General features: G+C 38.0%; 1 protein-coding gene across 3 annotated transcripts in view; it reads right to left on the bottom strand.

Annotated features, from left to right (window-relative positions):
- Positions 1-1514: 1514 nt before the first annotated feature.
- LOC136218583 (alpha,alpha-trehalose-phosphate synthase [UDP-forming] 1-like) overlaps positions 1515-19092 on the bottom strand; it is a 31080-nt gene continuing 13502 nt past the window's right edge. Inside the window, exons 8-18 of one of the 3 annotated variants that reach the window (XM_066005555.1) lie at positions 18022-18110; positions 10508-10556; positions 8903-9003; positions 7819-8006; positions 4794-4932; positions 3506-3682; positions 3306-3428; positions 3139-3226; positions 2905-3029; positions 2707-2805; positions 1515-2027 (exon numbers count right to left, since the gene is read on the bottom strand). In XM_066005555.1, the coding sequence (XP_065861627.1) occupies positions 1653-2027; positions 2707-2805; positions 2905-3029; positions 3139-3226; positions 3306-3428; positions 3506-3682; positions 4794-4932; positions 7819-8006; positions 8903-9003; positions 10508-10556; positions 18022-18110 (1553 nt within the window). In that variant the 3' untranslated portion in view covers positions 1515-1652. Of the gene's footprint in view, positions 2028-2706; positions 2806-2904; positions 3036-3138; positions 3227-3305; positions 3429-3505; positions 3683-4793; positions 4933-7818; positions 8007-8902; positions 9004-10507; positions 10557-18021; positions 18111-19092 lie in introns of all 3 variants that reach the window. The other 2 variants (XM_066005554.1, XM_066005556.1) reach the window with 2 other exon arrangements.

The following is a 19092-nucleotide window of genomic DNA, read 5'->3' as shown; positions in this document are numbered from 1 at the left end:
GGATCTTGGGCTAATGGAAATAGGTTAAAATTTTTATATTTCCGCTGCCAAACGTTTGCCTATTTTCCTTCAAAGTATCTCCTCTGGCTCCAATTATTCAAACCCCACAGAATACAGACAGTTAGCGGGTGCTCTCCAATACCTTACTCTCACTAGACCAGATATCTCCTCTGCTGTCCAACAGATTTGCCTGTTCATGCACGACCCCAAGACCTCTCATATGGCAGCTCTCAAACGCATCCTTCGGTATGTACAAGGTACTCTTGATTTTGGTCTAACTCTACTGGCATCCTCACCTTGCCAATTGACCTCATACACTGATGCGGACTGGACCGGATGTCCGGATACTTGGCGTTCAACTTCCGGTTACTGTCTTTCTCGAAGATAATCTGGTTTCTTGGTCAGCAAAACGGCAGCCCACCCTCTCTCGCTCAAGTGCCGAAGCAGAATATCGTGGGGTTGCCAACGTTGTGTCCGAAACATGCTGGATTCGGAACCTCCTTGAGCTTGGCTGTCCAATTAAAAAATCTGCCATTGTATACTGTGACAATGTCAGTGCCATTTATCTCACAGGTAATCCCGTTCACCATCATCGCACGAAGCACGTCAAGATGGACATCCACTTTGTCCGGGAATGGATTGCCAAAGGCGACATTCGTGTTCTCCACGTCTCGTCCTGGTATCAGATCGCAGATATATTTACTAAGGGGCTACCCACACCACTTTTCGAAGATTTCAGGAATAGTCTCAACGTTCGGCCTCCGAACCTTTCGACTACGGGGGTGTATTAGAGATATATATTATTTACTCATTTATCTATTTGTATAAAATAGTTAGTTCCCTATTTCTAGCCTAGACTCTAGATTTAGTCATTCAATTAAACACAAACTGTAATCTGTATTTATACTATCTGATACATCAATAACAATCACTGAACAATTCAAATTGTTACAAAAACTAGGTGACAAAGAAAGATAATGAACACTCCTGTGTGTGGCAAGATGTGAAGAACTAGGTGATAAAGAAAGATAAGAAACATTGGAAAAGAAGGAGACAAGTTAGCCTAAGTTTTTCAACTCTTTAATATTTGTAAGATGGAAATAATGTAATTTCCATATTTTAGTTGTATAAGAGAGGAACATTTGATGTAAGAAAAGTGGTTGTTTTAACATTCATATTTGTTAAAACTTAAGTATACCATATTATTTTGGGAAGGTCAAGTGCTATGGAGAGACAAAAGATATTCTAAGAAGAATGGAATATAATCATTACTCGTGAGAATGAAAAAAGGATGTCGGACAGAAGGTACACTTGAGTTGATCTATAGTACTTGTTCTTTTGGTTAAACTTGTTCAAAATGTTATGAATATTAAATTTCATTTTAAATATGTTTAGACAAATTTTATTAAATTTCATTTTAAATATGTTTACACAAATTTTCTCTCATAATCCTACTCTTTTTAGGGTCATCTAAACTAGATGCATGCATGATCTTGCTGAAATTCAGTCAGATATAGTCTACGACAGATAAATTGAATGTTATATATGTTCTGAACTAATTACAACTTTCAAAATTCAGATCATGGTTTTTCAAACTTTGGAATTCTGCATTGCAGAATGCAGGAAACATCTTACAACCTGTAAACAATGTGCTAAGACACATCAGCAAGTTTCTTTAGAAAGGCAACTACATCGTCAGGCGACTGTAGTTGATAGCGAGCATTCGTTCGAGTTCGCCCAACAGTGCAGGAGAAATAATTATCTCCCTTGAGATCAAGCACACTCCATGAAATCTTTTCTGGTGACTGACGTCTCCCAGTTCCACCATTGCTGTGACATTTCTTTTCAGCATTTGGAGGTCGATGCGTCTTACCTGAAGACAGTTTTGGACAATTTCTACTCGCTGGGTACTTTAAAGAGGGTCGCCTTTCCCCAGGCGAATGCGACCCATCAGTTGGCTTGATTCTTGCAATACCTACGCCATCAGAAGGTAGCTCTGGCTCAAAGAAGGTGTATATATCTTCATCCTGAAACATTTGGAAAATAATGTGATTCAGTGAGCAAGTCATAGGGACAAATCCCTCAGCTTTTATTCTATTTCTCCTCCCAAATCTCTAATTCATTATATGACAACTTCAGAGTCCTCGTCTCCTAATTTAATAAAAAAATAAAAAGGAAAAGCCTTGTTCTACAACATGAATAAACACGAAAATGCAAGCCTAATAGTTTCATTTGAAAGATCTATGCAAATGGATTTTCTCCAAGCCAAATCATCCTATTTAAAGACTTCAATCCAGGAGAAAAATGCTGATTTGCCTAGTAGATAATATTTTATTTGCAGGTTGTACATCCAAAAGACCATACACTCTCAGTTCTTAAACCAAAGCCAGAGTAAATTTGTTCAATGAGATGGCAGTTCATTTTTATGTTTCAGTAAAAGCATGGGAAAAAGCACACAGAGACAATCATGAAGCTAGTCGTAACATTTGTATTTGATTGGAATTCTCAGGAGGGTTCCAGAAGCACCTGACTTGAACATATTTCTTACAAATGAGGTTAATACTTCCAGACCACTTCACCCTAATACTACACTCAGTTTGACGAAGATATATCAATCTATAAATTCACTTTGAGCTCGTCAAGATTGCAATTAAACTATGAACTTGTTAAAAGCTTTGTCCAAGTCACAGAAGTTGTTCACATTACCTTTCCAAGAAAATGCCCTATACATAGAACATAATCAATAGGTGTTGTCATGGCTTTACTGTGAACAATCTCTCCTAATATTCGATCAATAGCAGCACCCTGAACAAACAAGAAAGCATCAACAACAAAAACAGACAACTCGGCGCTACAAAATATGAAAAAGAACCAGATTATGTCAAAAATAAACATGCATTTTACCTTTGTGACTCCAACTGCTCTAACCTCAACTGATCGGCTACCTTGGACTACATCAACAGAAGCATTAGAAATTGGGCCTGTCCAGAGATGCTGTAACATATCCCTGGCTTGAAGTCTTCCAAATTCTGCATCTACAGGCATATTAAAAAATGAAAATGAACACTGAAAGAGGAGAGATGAAAATTCAAACACTTCAAACCATTAGCCTAGTCCAATATCAAGATAGGCCTGTACCTGCATACTTATAATTCCATACAAGTGATGCATCACGAAGTTCAAAATGTGATCGTGGAGTTCGATCCCTGAAGTACTCAAAAACATGCTGAAAACAAGTCAAGAAGTCATAAAAGTGTCAGATAGAGATGCACAACTGAAAATAAAAGCAAGTTCAATATGAGCACCTTCACACTGTCAACCCATTCCATGTTAAGGTGTTCTGGCATTGTTGTCATCCATTCTCCGTTGGTAAAGCGTAAAAACATTCCATGCTCAGCTGCCAAGAACATGTCAAACTCCCCAAAGTTCTGTGCAGATGCGAGAAAATTGAGTTAAACATTAAATGTCACAATTAGGAGCAAATATATGAAACCAGGATATATACATCATCTAAGACCCTTCTGCCACTCCCACTTAGAACAACAACAGTTGTCTTAGGATCGCTGCATAGTGCTGTCAATGCTTCTTTCAACTCTGGATGCAACTTGAGTTCCATTTCTTTAATTTGATCACCTCTTCTACCATGATTGTCTACTGGTTCAGTAATTGTTGAATTGAATCCCTGTATTTAAACACCAAAAAGAAAGAAAGCTACTAATAGAAAATACTTCCGCAATACATATGACATAAACATATAACGACGAGACCAATTTTGAAAGTTGTCACAGGAAATTTATTGACAATTCAACAACAACAATAAAGGGTGATGATTTCAGATTTGTCTGAGTTATATCAGAACATGGAAACTGAAAAAACCACACAAATTTGTGACAAAAGAGTAACTAAATTAAACTATATTCTAAGATCACAGTTAGATCTGAGAGAAGTAGCTGGAAATATCAAGATACGGTTAGCTTTTGAGGAATGATAAATTCATGAGTTCGAACACAATGATGCAGGTTCACATGCAGGATATTAAATCAAAGGCTGATTTTAAGCTGTTACAGTTATAGACATATATAGCAAAATTTGAATATCGGGTTATGCGCCATCAGTTTGTGAAATTATGTGGATTCGTCATCTCTTATCTAAACTTGGATTCAAGATCACACTCAAGCAAAGTTACAATCAAGCAACACTTCATATAGCATCTAACTCTGTGTTTCATGAATGTACCAAGCATATAGAACTGAACTGTCATTTTGTTTGTGAGAAGCTAGAATAGAATATCATCTTTACAACCTACATCCGAACTGATGAGTAACTTTGAGATATTTTCACTAAGCCTTAAATGGGGTTACGGTAAACTACGTTTGTAACAATGCGTATGATAAATATCTCTACTCCAACTTAAGGGGGAGTTTTACAGTTATAGATGTATACAGCTGTTACAATGCATAATTAGCACAATCTTAGGCATCCATTGGCATGAATGGAACAGAAACAGAGAAGTTTGTAATTTGCTATTTGTAGACTTAGAAATTTCACTAAGTAAAAAAAAAAAAAAAAAAACACCTTCACCTTAGTTAAAGCTTTTATTTAATCACACTCTTCTACAAGATTAATGAAATAGTTCATGGTAAATTTTTGGTGTTTCTAATGAAGCTATTTCTAGTTTCCAGTATATCCAAAGCAAAAATAGGTGTAAATTAGCCACAGAGAAGCCATAATAAGTATTTTAAATGGCACCCGCATTAAGCAACATAAATGTCTAATAGTAGAACAGAGGATACCAGTATGAGCAACCGATTAGTAGACTTTAAATATCGTTTAATTGCATCTTCTTCAGGAAGCATTGGCGGAATTTGCCTGGTCCTTAACTGTGCCTCAATAACTGTATCATTCAGTTCGCTGTCATGCAATTTAAGAAAACTGTGGACGTTACAAGCCATTAAACAATAACTATATAATGACTTGAAGTGCTCATATTTTATGGTATAATTTGGACAAGTTGAATAGTAGCAGCAAATAAAATGAAGAAAACTCGGCCTTTCATTACCAAGTTCCATAACTTTATAGAAAATTCTGCACATTTTTTGTTGTAAATATAGAATTTGATATCTAATGAACAACTGTTACAGTTTTAATTCAAATCCACAGGAAATCTGTTTGTTCATTGAAAAACATTATCATGCTTTTAGTATACAGTGAATCAGATTCTCATAATGTATATAGTATACATATTGACATCTGGTACACTCAAAACCAGTTTGACACTCCTCATCTATCTAAATTTCATGTCATGCCCACTGCCTGCCTTCCAAAACATCAAACCATGAAATCAATAGGTAAACAAGTAAGGCTAACTAATATAAAGCAAAGTAAGCAGTAGATTGAGAAAATCTTGCAAGAGTGCTGACCTTGCTGACAATAAACCATACGGCTGCAAGTGGATTAAATTTACCAGAAGTAATAATGTGGTTGATCTTTAGAAGTAGGCTCAGGGAAAAATATTGTGCAGGAAAATAAAATATTTTTCTGCGTTTGGCAACAACACTGGAAAATATTTTCCAACCACTAAATATAGATTTTCTGAATTTTTTTATTTTCAATTGTATATATAAAACACAAAAAAGAGATCCACATGTATTAAACACAAATTAAGCACAAAAAATACACATAAATTGTAAGGTGCCGTTTGGTTTGTGGAATGGAATGGAATAGAATTGTTATTCCAAAGGAATAGAATAGCAAATAATGAAATAAAAATTCCTTAGGAATAACTATTCCTATATTTGATTGGTGGAATAAGATAGAATAGAATATATAATTTTTCATTCAAATGACAACATTACCCTCAAATCTATTACTATAAATTGTACGTTTTCTCGTGTTATTAACGTTATTGTGTTTTTTTGCATTTTTTCTTTATTTTTTCGTGTTTTCACGTTTAGTTTTTCGGTTTTTCCCTTTTCTTTTTCTTCGCGTTTTTTATTTTTCGCATTTTGTTACTTTAAGTTGAGCCGAAGTAAGACAGAATATTTGGAGTGTAAGTTTAGCGGTCATAGGAGTAGGGAGGCAGGGACAATCACCCTAGATGGGAGAGTTGTTCAGGCATCGGATTGCTTCCGGTATTTAGGATCTATTATCCAAACGGATGGAGAAGTAGATGGAGATGTTGCTCATAGGATTAAATCTGGTTGGTCGAAGTGGAAGAGTGCTACGGGTTTCCTTTGTGACCCCGGCATGCCTAATAGATTGAAGGGAAAATTCTACCGCACGGCAATCAGACCAGCATTGTTATATGGTACGGAGTGTTGGGCAGTGAAACACTGTCACATCCATAAGATGTCGGTGGCGGAAGATGCGTATGTTGAGATGGATGTGTGGTCATACGAGAAAGGATCGGGTGAGTAATGAAATAATTAGGACAAAAGTAGGGGTTACATCTATTGAGCACAAAATGAGAGAAAACCGACTAAGGTGGTTTGGCCATGTGAGACGTAGAGCGCTTGATACACCGGTTAGGAGGACCGAAGAGTGGCAAAGGGATGTAGTGGTGAGGGGTAGAGGAAGACCTAAGGAAACTTGAAGGAGAGTGATCGATAGTGATATGAGTTTACTGGGAATTGAGGAAAATATGGTAGTGGATAGGACGGAGTGGAGGGAGCGAATTTGTGTCGCTGACACGACTTGATTTCACGGTTTTATATAATGGTTCATGTTTGCCGACCCCGAATCATTTCGGGACTAAGGCTTTGTTGTTGTTGTTGTTGTTGTTGTTGTTACTTTTTCGTGTTATTCACGTTTTTTTTCATGTTTTTCGTGTTTTGTCACTTTTTCGCATTGTTCATGTTTTGTGCTTTTTCAAGTGTTTGCTTTTTTTTTTTTTTGCGTTTTAGTGTTTTTCGCGTTTGTTTGCCTTTTCATGTTTTTTGCGGGTTTTTTTTTTCATATTTTTCGTATTTTTACATTTTTTAAAGTTTTCCCTATTTTTCTCTAAACGTGTATGTTTTGGGGAAAATGTTTTACCCTTTTCTTCCTTCCTTTTCCGTTGACTTACCACTTATTTTCCTTTGACTTATTTTCCTGCCCAAACAAACACTGAAAAATTGGGAAAATATTTTCCAGCAGGATATTTTCCCCCAAACAAACAGGGCCGTAGTCACAAAATGAATACCGATTTAATTTGAGAGTGTCTCAAAGAAAACATCTATAGACATAACTGCTCTATTATCATCTAATATAATGGTCGATAATTTCCTAATGGACAAAATAGTCAGAAATTTAAAATTTACTTTGCGACTCAAACTTCTTTTCTTCCTCAGTTTTGATGTACATTACTTGTTATAACCTACCCCTATGAACTAAGTAGGACGGTTGGAGCACATCTCCAAAAATTTAGAAGATCAAATTTATTTAAGGGCATTAGCAAGGAGTCTTCGATATAACAACTTACCTTGCCAAGATAATTTCATTTCAAAGGTTTCTGATTTAAAATGATAGTGTCAAATAACAAATGCAGTAAATTATTGACAAAATGAACTTCTCCCGTGCTTCATTACAATGATTTTATAACAATCTTTGAATGTTAAAATTTTATACCTAAAATGATAATATCAGATACAAATGCGGTAAATTATTGACAAAAAATGAACTTCTCCCATGCTTCAGTACAACGATTTTATAACCATCTTTGTATGCTAAAATTTTATAAGCCTAAAATCGGAGAATCATTGAAGTTAAATATGGTTAAGGTAAAAGTTCAAAGAAACATATTGGTGCAAATATGTCATTTTAAAATGGTAATTCAGGTACCTCACAAAAATTTCTGCCCATTCTTGAGCAGTGTGACTTGTGATATGCCCAAAGTTATGCTGATGTCGTTTCTCTCTGACTTCACGTGACATAGTCAAAGCTTGTCTTATTGAATCAGCAACTTCAGTAATATTCCATGGGTTCACAAGGATAGCTCCAGCACCCAGAGACTGTGCTGCTCCAGCAAACTATAAAACCAGCAAACGGGTTATAAAGAGAAAGGGAGCTTGTAATATGAAAACGCAGAAATAGCTCTCAAATCAACAGAAATTGAAAACATTGACTTGGACTAGGAGAGAACGTCCATTTTCTTTTTGTTCTTGGTAGAAAGAGTTGGCATCAAGCTAACCTTGTACTTCTTTTTTGGAGGGAAGTTCTGGGAAGCCAAGGTTTTTAAAATTCAGAAAATATTCTTTTAGTTTGGAAGCAGGAATATCTTTCTACAGTATGTCGTATGCCTAGGAGAGTTTAATCCCAAAAGCTTGAAAAGTTCCAAAATCACCAACTTTCGACACTATAATACAGCTAGATCTCATATTGTTCCATGAGTATCCCAACTCCCAATTTTTGTAAAATCTATTTATATCCAAACCAAATGTTTAGCTTAACTTTATTATTTACTTGTAACACCAAAAACTTTTCAAAGTCAAATCATTTACTTTTCAGAACCATGCCTTGAAATCTGCAACTTCTGATACGTTTCTCATGGTTCAAGTTGCATTTTTGTAAGTAGTACTTCCATTACCAAAAGAGTTCATAGCTTTGCAACAGAAATACAAAAGAGAATCTTCCGTTTTTCAAGTACTACTAATGATAACTTACACCTGAAAAATTGTACGCTATTGTCATTTTACATACTTCTTGTCCATTTATCTAGTCTAAAGAGAAAAACCATTAAATGCAAAATCTTTAAAACAGAAGTACAGAGTAAACAGGTAGGCATAAAACCAAAAGTTAACACATGTTCACAAAAGCATATGCAGAGTACAAGTATAATGGCTATATTATTATTCGTTTCTTTAACAACGTCATAAGGGCAAAATAACCCAGCAATGATACAATTAAACTAAACTACCTTGCGTACCTCACTAAGAATGAGAACACCTTTTTTTGAATCTTGGCATGCCACAAACTCGTAACTGACAAGATTCATTCCATCCCTCAAGGAAGTTACAAGTGCAACATCTGCGGAAAAGGGAGGAAAACAAATTTGGTAAAAAATATACCAGATTTCTAGTAAGATTATTATCAACAAACAGATTTTATTAGAATACAAATGTAGGTGGATCCAAATTTTGGTTAATGTCAAGAATATAACAGAAAATGTCACTAAAGACATGCTTTCTAAATAATTTATTTTTAGGGATAAGGTACAAAAAGACCTCTAATGTTGGCATCTAAGAGCAATTTTACCCCCTAATGTCATAAATGGTGCAATTTTACCCCTAAAGTTAGCAAGTTGAGCCAATTGACACCATTAACGAAACTCCCTCCTTAGTAATGAATCTTGTTATCTCCACAGTATATGTGTGTCATGTTATCACTCATCAGTAAGAGATCACAGACATATGTATACCCAAGAAAAAAAAATTAAAAGAAAATTAAAAAGAAAAATTATCCCATGTTCTGCAGGTATTGTACCAAAAAAATCCAAATATTTCATATCTATTCTGAAATTACAAAAGAACACAAAAAAAAAAAAAAAAAAAAATCTTAACTCGTATGTAACTGTGCAGAACACGATGACAGAATATTTATGTTTTTTAATGATGTAGAAATTGGCCCAACTTACAAACCTTAGGGGTAAAGTTATTGTTGACTGCTAAGGTTAAGGGTATTTTTGTACCTTGTCCCTTTATTTTACATTAAACATGGTGAATTGACTAGCTCTTATCAACTATGTCAAAACAGCTGCTTATTATCTATTTTAAAAAGAAGAATGCAGCCATCAAAGACAATAAACTAAAACTTAGTCAGCAGCAAACCATATTAGAGTTATTCAAATAGCAGAAAAGGAAAAACAGGGATTATGTGACCAAACACATCGACAACAGGTAAATCAATATTGGAACATTGGCATAGTACTTTTCGAACAATACAGAAAAGATATCATAAATAATAGAAAGAATGTATTTTTGAAATATCCTATATCCAACATCATAAATTAAGACATTGCTCTTGCATGATGTTGCCATGGTCACATGCCTTGCTAGTATGCATATCCACTCCGTTCTAAAGCATGCATGCTTTCGAGCAATTCACACAAATTGCTATGAGTGACCATACATCGTTTATTAAAATAGCTTACATCTAGCAATTTGACTAACCACCAAGTACAATATCAACTCCAATATACCTCACCACAAGAATTTAATAACAAGAAATTCTGCACACTGAAGTAAAAAATTCTACTTGGAAAGAAAAATAAAGTACCAACAAGAACTAAATTGCATAAGCAACTTAAGCAAATAAAAGACTGGTAACATTCAAATAATGAAAAGGACAGCTACACATGACCGAATGAAATCATCAGAAGTAAAGATGAACTAATGCGCATATAAATAAATAAGAATAATAATAATAAACAAATAAAGATTTTGTCCACTGAAAAGAAGGGATTTTCCTCTTATTTTTAAATGATTTTCTCTACTATGATTATATAAAGTGATTGGAGCATGTGAAATTGTACCAGTAACAGCATATAGCGCGCATAAGGCATGAAAGTCAAGAGAGCGATCCTGCAAGCACAAAAATACACAAAAATATTTTCACACACAAAATAAACAAAAATATTTTCAGGTAAGCTCCACCTACTCTTTAGCAAGAATACTAAGATTAAATAATCAGGGAAACCATTACACTTTGTTCAGATTGAGGTAGACAGCAATCATAAATTTGCTCAAACCATTTTATATGAAGCGAGCATAAAATAAAAATATATATATATAAAAAGACAAGTTGCCATAGATCTTTCTGTTGTCAATAATATTTTGAAAATATTTATGCAGTATGCATATGATCAATTTCATTCTTTCACACACCATATATTATTTTCATTATTATTATTAACATTTTCTTTGTATTTCTACTTTTAGGCAGACTGGTAAAAGATATATGCATGTTTATTTATATGGGAAAGATATCCAACAATCATTATTACTCGTTCTTATGTAATGGCGGAATTCCAAAGAAAATCTTCATATTCTTAAGATGATCTTAGGAGTATTGGCTTGATAATACCAATGCAGAACAAATTAAATAAAATATATCTCCCGACCCTTTCATAATGTGCCTATCACCAATCGTTTGAGATAATCATCAATTTGGTCATCCATAGCTGCCCTGAAAGGAATAGTAGAAACTTTAGTCTAGTCCAAGTAAGATTGCCGACAGGATTTGCAACAGATACAAGCAGAGAAACTAATACCCGTAGGCATGTTGTCGAGACCTAGGGTTTCTCTCATAAAGGGGCGATGACCTAATCTCCACAGCCACATCAGATCCTTGGGCCGCCGGCCAACCGCCGACCGCACGCCGCCGACCTCCGACCGCCGCCGACCTCCGCCGCCGACCTAGCACTGCCGTTTTTTTGTCACTGTTCTCATCAGATTCACCATGGCTTCTGCTTCCACCGCTGCAACCGAATCAGATGCCTTCGCAATCGCCCATTTATTTGATCGTAGGTCTTACAGCAAACTAAAAACTACAATCAGTAAGGATCCCTCAACTCCCGCACCTTCCTTTGCGTCAATTGTAAAGAAATCAGTCACCACAACGGCGATTCCAACGTCGTCGCAGCCTTTAATTTCAGAGGAAGGGGGTTTCAAGGCCATTAAAGTCCCACAAGCCATTTATGAGGAACGAGTTAAAGCGTTTCAGCACTCAGTCATTGGGAGGATATCCCTGAATAAGGGAGATCGTCCATGGAAACATGCCGAATTGAAGCAGCGACTGAATCAGCTTTGGAAGAGAAATATGGATTGGAAGCTTATATCGTTGGGTAAGGGTTTCTACCAGATTATTATGCCAGATAGGGATGCCCTACAGACTATTTGGGGGCTCGGTCCCATTTCACTCAAGCCTGGAATCATTCGGTTTTCACCTTGGACACCGGGATTCAATCCGGACTCACACAAGTCCACCTCTGCGCAAGTTTGGGTACGTTTCTACAACTTGCCTTGGGAATTTTGGGACACTAGGATCATTGCGAGTATTGCACGTGTGGTAGGGGTGCCTATTCGTTTCGATCATAATACTGTTAATGGAGAGTTTGGCGATTACGCCAGGGTGTTGATAGATGTTGATTTGTCAAGGGATATTCAGTCGAAGCTCAGAGTGGATACGGATAATCAGAAGTTGTGGGTTTATTTAGAGTATGAAAAGCTCCCGGCTCTTTGTGGCACTTGTTCGTCCATTGGGCATACCACGGCTCAGTGTAGGCGCAACAACAGAGAAGTAAAACCTCAAATGCAGAGGCATATGAAGTCAAGTAAGAGTGGAGCGGCACCTACTACACATGAAAATCTGGATGTTCATTCGGAATCAAATGAAGCTCACGCTTCTTCTGCCGCGGATGAGGCGGAAAAAAACAAAGTAGCAGAAGACACTTTACAAATAACTCTTCATCCCGCCGCCAATCTGGAAATTCAGGGAAGTGAGGAGGGTTCCAAACGTTGGGGAGACTGCAGTGATGAGGAAGAGCTCCCAGCAGCAGAGACCGATACTCCTCGTACAGCTGAGCGAGTTGCTGAAGGTAACTTGACGGGTTCTTCATAACGACCTCAGAATAATGATATTTACATTCCAAATGTGGATACTGACTGGATAACAACTAGAAAGAAGGATAAGGCCAAGATGTCGGGTACTAATACATATTCTCGCTCTAAGGGGCAGAACAGGCCGATTATCAATTACACATGATTGTGTTGTATTGGAATTGCAGGGGAATTAATAACCCTGGGACTCAACGGGCATTGAAGCTCATTTGTCAAGTAAATCATCCGGATTTGGTATGTATTTCTGAACCCATGGTTACTTTGGATAAAATTCCTACGTTTTTCTGGAATTCGATTGGCTTACAGTTTGTTGAAAGCAATCCTTGTAATTCTATTTGGCTTTTCTGCAAAATCGGTAATATCAATCTTTGCAACATCATTTTGAATCATGATCAGCACGTTACGATTAGATATGGTACTGCAGTGGGTTTTTCCCAATTTACTTTGTATATGGCAGCAATTATTTTGGTCGATGGCATCTGCTTTGGGATTCTGTCAGTGCTATTGATGATAGCAGGAAAAAAATGGTTATTGGAGATTTCAATGCGATTATAGGGGCTCACGAAAAAACCGGACGCATTCCGTCTGATATTAGCTGCAGGGAGTTCCGTGATTTTATTAACAACAATGAGCTTATCGAAGTGGCTAATGCAGGCTTGCAGTACACTTGGTCAAACGGTCGGTTTGGCACTGAACATGTTGAAAGTAGACTTGATAGGGCTCTTGTGTCTGAGGATTTTGTTTATTCCTGGAGTACTATCAGCTGTACGGCTCTCTCCCGCTACCAATCAGATCATAGTCCTTTGTTATTAGTTTGCAAAAATGATATAGTAAGGCATTCCCGGTTTCGGTTCTTTTCCATGTGGACTACCCATATCTCGCTGCGGGATTTGGTTCTTACGCATTGGCAAGGTACTCATGTCTCTTTACCACCAGCACAACTTTTCTGCTACAAACTGAAATCTTTAAGGGCTAAGCTCCGGGTCTGGAACAGAGAAATCTTTGGTAGAGTTGAGAATAATATAGCAGCTGCAAATTCGCGCCTCTCGAGTATACAGCAAGTTATTTCTTCTCAGGGTCTGAATGAGGTAAACCGTGTGCAGGAAGTGGAAGCAAAACAAGATTTAGATCTTCAGCTATTCAGACAGGAGCTTCTCCTTCGGGATAAAAGTAGAGAAAAATGGCTTGAAGCGGGGGATCGTAACTCGAGCTATTTCCATCGTGCAGCTAAGGGTAGGAAAACTCATTCCTCTCTTGATACCCTTCTTATTGATGGTGTCCTGGTCAACGATGAGAATGTGATCGCACAACATGTCGTGGATTATTATTCAAGTCTGTTCACAAGCAGCAGGTCTCTAGTCGACCATGCCCCAATCACTGAGGTAATTCCGGTTTGCGTCACATCGATGGATAATGAACTTTTAACTCGGCAGCCTTCGGTTGATGAGATTAGGTCTGCAGTCTTTGATCTGAGCCGAGATAGCTCTCCGGGACCTGACGGCTTCGGGGGAGTATTCTATCAACAGTATTGGGACATAATTAGCACAGATCTTTGTAAGATGGTTCAGAGTTTTTTTGCTTCGGGCTACATGTTGCTGGGGATGAATTCCAGTATTATGACTCTGCTTCCCAAATCTGCTGATGCTATAGAAATTGGCTTAATACATACCCAGCCCCCTAAAGTTGTCCATTTTATTCATTTAACCCCTTCAACTTAAGGGACATCCTTTTAACCCCCTAAACTCCAAAAAAACGCTACTTTTAACCCCCTATCATCCGACGTGGCATTGACCTAGTCAACGTTTGTGTCTCAAACACAGGAGGCGCGTGGGAGGATTTTGTTCTTGCCTCCAACGGTAAAAAAAATGCATACAGCCCCCTAAAGTTGTCCATTTTGTTCATTTAACCCCCTCACCTCACGGGACAACCCTTTAACCCCATAAACTCCAAAAAAATCTTAGTTCCAACTCAAGTACGGGCATTGGAGATAAAGAAGATTTAATTGGTGTCTTTCTAATTTTTAATTGGTGCTTTTTTTGGTCTCAATCCACGTTGAAATTGTAAAAAATGCTTTAACTTTGTATGAATTATGACCACGGTGTATATAGATACAGTGGAAGGCAATACAAAGGAAGAGTTAAAATCTGATTTGATATGAAGTATAGAATACAGTGGAAGAGAAGTGATGACTAAATGATATTTATAGCAATTTTTCAATATTAAGGACTTTCAAAAGAAGAAAGTAGGAAAGAAAAGAGCAAATTATACACACGGACAACATTATATCTCGGCAGTCTAAAATATGGGGTTAAAAGTAGCATTTTTTTGGAGTTTAGGGGGTTAAAGGGGCGGCCCGTGAGGTGAGGGGGTTAAATGAACAAAATGGACAACTTTAGGGGGTTGGGTAATTCAGGATACACACGTGTCACGCGCGTGATACACACGGACAACATTATATCTCGGCATTCTAAAATAGGGGGTTAAAAGTAGCGTTTTTTTGGAGTTTAGGGGGTTAAAAGGATGTCCCTTAAGTTGAAGGGGTTAAATGAATAAAATGGACAACTTTAGGGGGCTGGGTATGTATTAAGCCATAGAAATTCAACAGTTTAGGCCAATTGCTATGGGTAATTTCAATTATAAAATTATCTCGAAAATTCTCGCAGACAGGCTGGCCCCTATTGCTTCTCGTATTGTGTCTGACAATCAATTCGGATTCATTTCTGGTCGAAGTATTCATCATTGTATTGCTGCGGCTTCCGAAGGTATTAACATGTTGAATAAAAACTGTTATGGTGGTAACATGGCCTTGAAGATTGATATTAGAAAGGCTTTTGATACACTTGATTGGAACTTCCTCTTGACTGTTCTGGAAGCATTTGGTTTCTCATTGCAATTTAGAGACTGGATTTTGGAAGTTCTACGATCAGCTAGAATCTCTATTGCTCTGGGAGGCGGAATTAAGGGGTTTTTTGGCTGTTCTTGTGGTGTGCGACAGGGCGATCCTCTTTCCCCGATTCTTTTTGGCATTGCTGAAGACTTTTTTAGCCGGTGGCTGGCTAAGCTGGTCAGGAACAATCAGTTTCAGACTATGACATATAACAGGCAAGCTTCTTTTCCTTCACACCTCCTCTATGCAGATGATATGTTGTTGTTTGCCAGGGCTACCCTAAAGAACATGAAGTGCATCAAGGATCTTTTTGATTTCTATGCAGCAATTTCGGGTCAGACGGTTAATTGGGAAAAATCTTAGGTGTTTTTTGGGAATCGGATCAACATTCAGCGCCAAAACAGACTTGTCGGCATATTGGGAATTCGGCGTGCGAGCTTACCTTTCAATTACCTCGGTGTTCCGCTTTTTCAGGGAGCCCTGAAGGCAAGGTTTTTGCAACCTTTAATGGATCGCTTTATTGCTAAATTCAATCTCTGGAAAGGGCAAGCGCTTTCTCTAGCGGGCAGACTCACTCTAATTAAATCTGCTTTAACGGGAGCTTTGATCCACTCATTCATGGTTTACAGATGGCCTGTCTCGCTTATCACAAAAATTGATAAAGCCCTCCGGAATTTTCTTTGGTCGGGAAATAGGGATCAGCGGAAACTTTGCACTGTTGCCTGGCGTATCTGTTGTCAACCTTTAGAGTGCGGTGGACTGGGAATTAAAAACATGGGTATGTTTAATTCAGCACTTCTTGGGAAGTTCAGTTGGGAACTTTTAAAAGGCGACGGCTTCATCCCTAAGCTTCTGATTACTCGCTTTCACACGCATTCGGGCTTACCAAATCCATACATCTCAAACTCGTCGGTCTGGTCTTCCATGAGGAGGGTATATGAACAAGTTAGAGAGGACATTGTGTGGTGGTTCGGAGACAACTCCCGGCTAAATTTCTGGACCGACTCGTGGATATCCCCGTCTGTCGCTGATCAGCTCGGCATTCCGCCTAAAAATCAGCGCACACTTTTTGAGCCGGTGCGAAATTACAGGTTGGATAACTCGTGGAATAACTTGGATCGGCTTCCCGAACAAGTCCAGACTCGTATTCTTCGGGTTCAAGGTAATCGGGATGGAACTGACACCTGCATTTGGAAACATTCCATGTCGGGAGAACTTACGACAAAATCCTTGTACAGCTCGCTCCGCTCTGTTTCGCCGGCGGTTCCCTGGAATCGCTTTATCTGGAATGCATTTGTCCCTCCCCGTCGTTCGTTTACCTGCTGGCTGGTAATTCATGGGAAAATTTCGGTTCAGGTTAATCTTCAGGTACGCAGCTTCTCTCTTGCTTCGAGATGTGCCTTGTGTAATTGCAATATCGAGACTTTGGATCATCTTTTTGTTACGTGTTGGATTGCGAGACGTCTTTGGGCGATGGTCTTTAATAACTTTGCGGTTACTCTCTGCTTTGTGACTACTTTTGAGGCTTTATTTAGTGTTATTAGAGCGGTTGGCTTCCGATCGAAGAAACGCAGCTTGTGGAACTTGGCGATGGTTACTACGGTTTGGTATATTTGGCATATCAAGAACCTGGCTGTGCTTGAAAATGAACTCCCTTCAATCCAAGTTCTTCTGAACCGTCTCTTCTTCCTCTTCCATGAGCCTAAATGGACCTCCTCTTCAACGTCTCGGGTCAGGCCACCTCCGGAACCGGACTTCATTACGGTGCGCTGGTGTCTGCCCCCGACAGGTTGGATTAAGGTTAACACCGACGGGGCTGCTGAGGGTGCTCCTGGCATCGCCGGCGCTGGGGGGATTTTCAGAAACGGAAGAGGTTTTGTAATGGGCTGTTTCGCCTTTCCCATTGCCGATTCTTATGCTCATACGGCTGAGCTGATGGCGATCGTCTTTGCTATTGAATCTGCCTGGGAAAGAGGCTGGCACAATTTGTGGATTGAATCTGACTCGGCATATGCGGTTAAGTTGCTCAGTGAAAAATCTACTGCGGTTCCTTGGAGGGTTAAGCAAGAATGGTTAAGCTGCTTATCACGTTGTTCGTCTATGAACTGCAAAATCACTCATATCTTCAGGGAAGGTAATCAAGTTGCGGATCGTCTTGCCTGTTTTGGCAAATCTGCGTCAGCGCTCCACTGGTGGCACTCTGCGCCTTATTTTTGCCAATTTCATGTTTTCGATGACCTTTGTAATGTTGCTCATATTCGTTTCCTTTAATTTTCTCCCCCTTTTGTAATTTTCTTTTTTTATTAATAATATTCAGGGTTGGTTAAGTGCGTTAGGGGTGCCAACCTAGTTGGGATGTCTAACCTCTTAATCGCGTCCCAATCTTTCATTAAAAAAAGAGATAATCATCAATTTGGATTTCATTCTCTGAATTTAAAGGAGAACCATGCCATTCAATTTTTAGTTCACAAAATTAATCACTGATGTACAATATGCAATTCATAATAAAAAAAATATTGAGCAAAGCTGGAAAACACATACCAAGTGATGTATTGGAACAGTAGTCAATGTTCCAAATCTACCATTAATGCGCCCAACAATCTCATGAACCTGGCTCGTAAGTTTTTGATCTGTGAGTAGCAATACAAGAACATAAATTCATGCATAATTTCTCAAAACACAGAACCACATTTACATGATTAAGGCAGGGAGAAGTAGTTGACTGTGTCCCACCAGAAATCATGAAAAAGAAAAAAAAAGAAAAAAAATCCTAACTAAGCTCAAATATAAAGAACTAAGTTCAAGTAGTATTTATTTGGCATCCGCAAAATGATAACTACAGCTATTCTTTTCTGAATAAAAGGGTTTAATGTAAAATGCCCTACATAATTCATATTTTGCTCAGCATCAAACAGAAAATTATACCAATAAACTACTTGTTCAGGTTCACACAACGAATTACTTTATGAGACACTGAAACTTTGTAACCGATTTTAATGATATCAATCATAGTTATTAAAGGCGCGCCTTTGGCACATGGCGCACCAGGCGCAGGCCTTAGCGCCATGACACCACCATGGCGTGGTCGCGCCTGGTGCGCCATTTTGCGCCAAGGGGTAGTTGCCAGAGGCGCACCAAGCGCGTTTTGGTGACATAGGGGCAGTTTTGTGGTTTTTTTTACGGTTACATATGTGGAACAAGTTTTCTGAAGGGTCCCAAATGAGAAAAAAAAACAAATATTAAAAAAGAAGAGAGAGATTATATGTTTGAATTAATTAGAATTATAAGAGGAAGAAGTTTAGTAGAACAAAACAGAGTAAACGAATTCAAACAGAAACAAAGCAGCCAAGGAGAATTCGAATTCAACAGGAGTGATAAATTTGGAGAGTTTTGATCATGAATAGAACTTAGGATTTAGTATTCAACTTTAACTTTCTAACATGGAGTTTATTTTGCATTTTAAAATTTATTTATGCCTAAGAATATTATCATGATTTAGTATTCATTGCATTTTTATGTTAGTTTTATAGTTTTATAATTTTTGTTTTTGTAAGTGCGTCTTGTCTCGCTATGGCGTGCGTCATCGCCGTGCGCCAAGGCTCCAGGACCCCT

Source organism: Euphorbia lathyris, chromosome 2 (assembly GCF_963576675.1).
Source record: "Euphorbia lathyris chromosome 2, ddEupLath1.1, whole genome shotgun sequence".
NCBI lineage: Eukaryota > Viridiplantae > Streptophyta > Magnoliopsida > Malpighiales > Euphorbiaceae > Euphorbia > Euphorbia lathyris.
The sequence above is the reverse complement of the archived record's forward strand: the minus strand, read 5'-3'. Positions and strand labels throughout refer to the sequence as shown.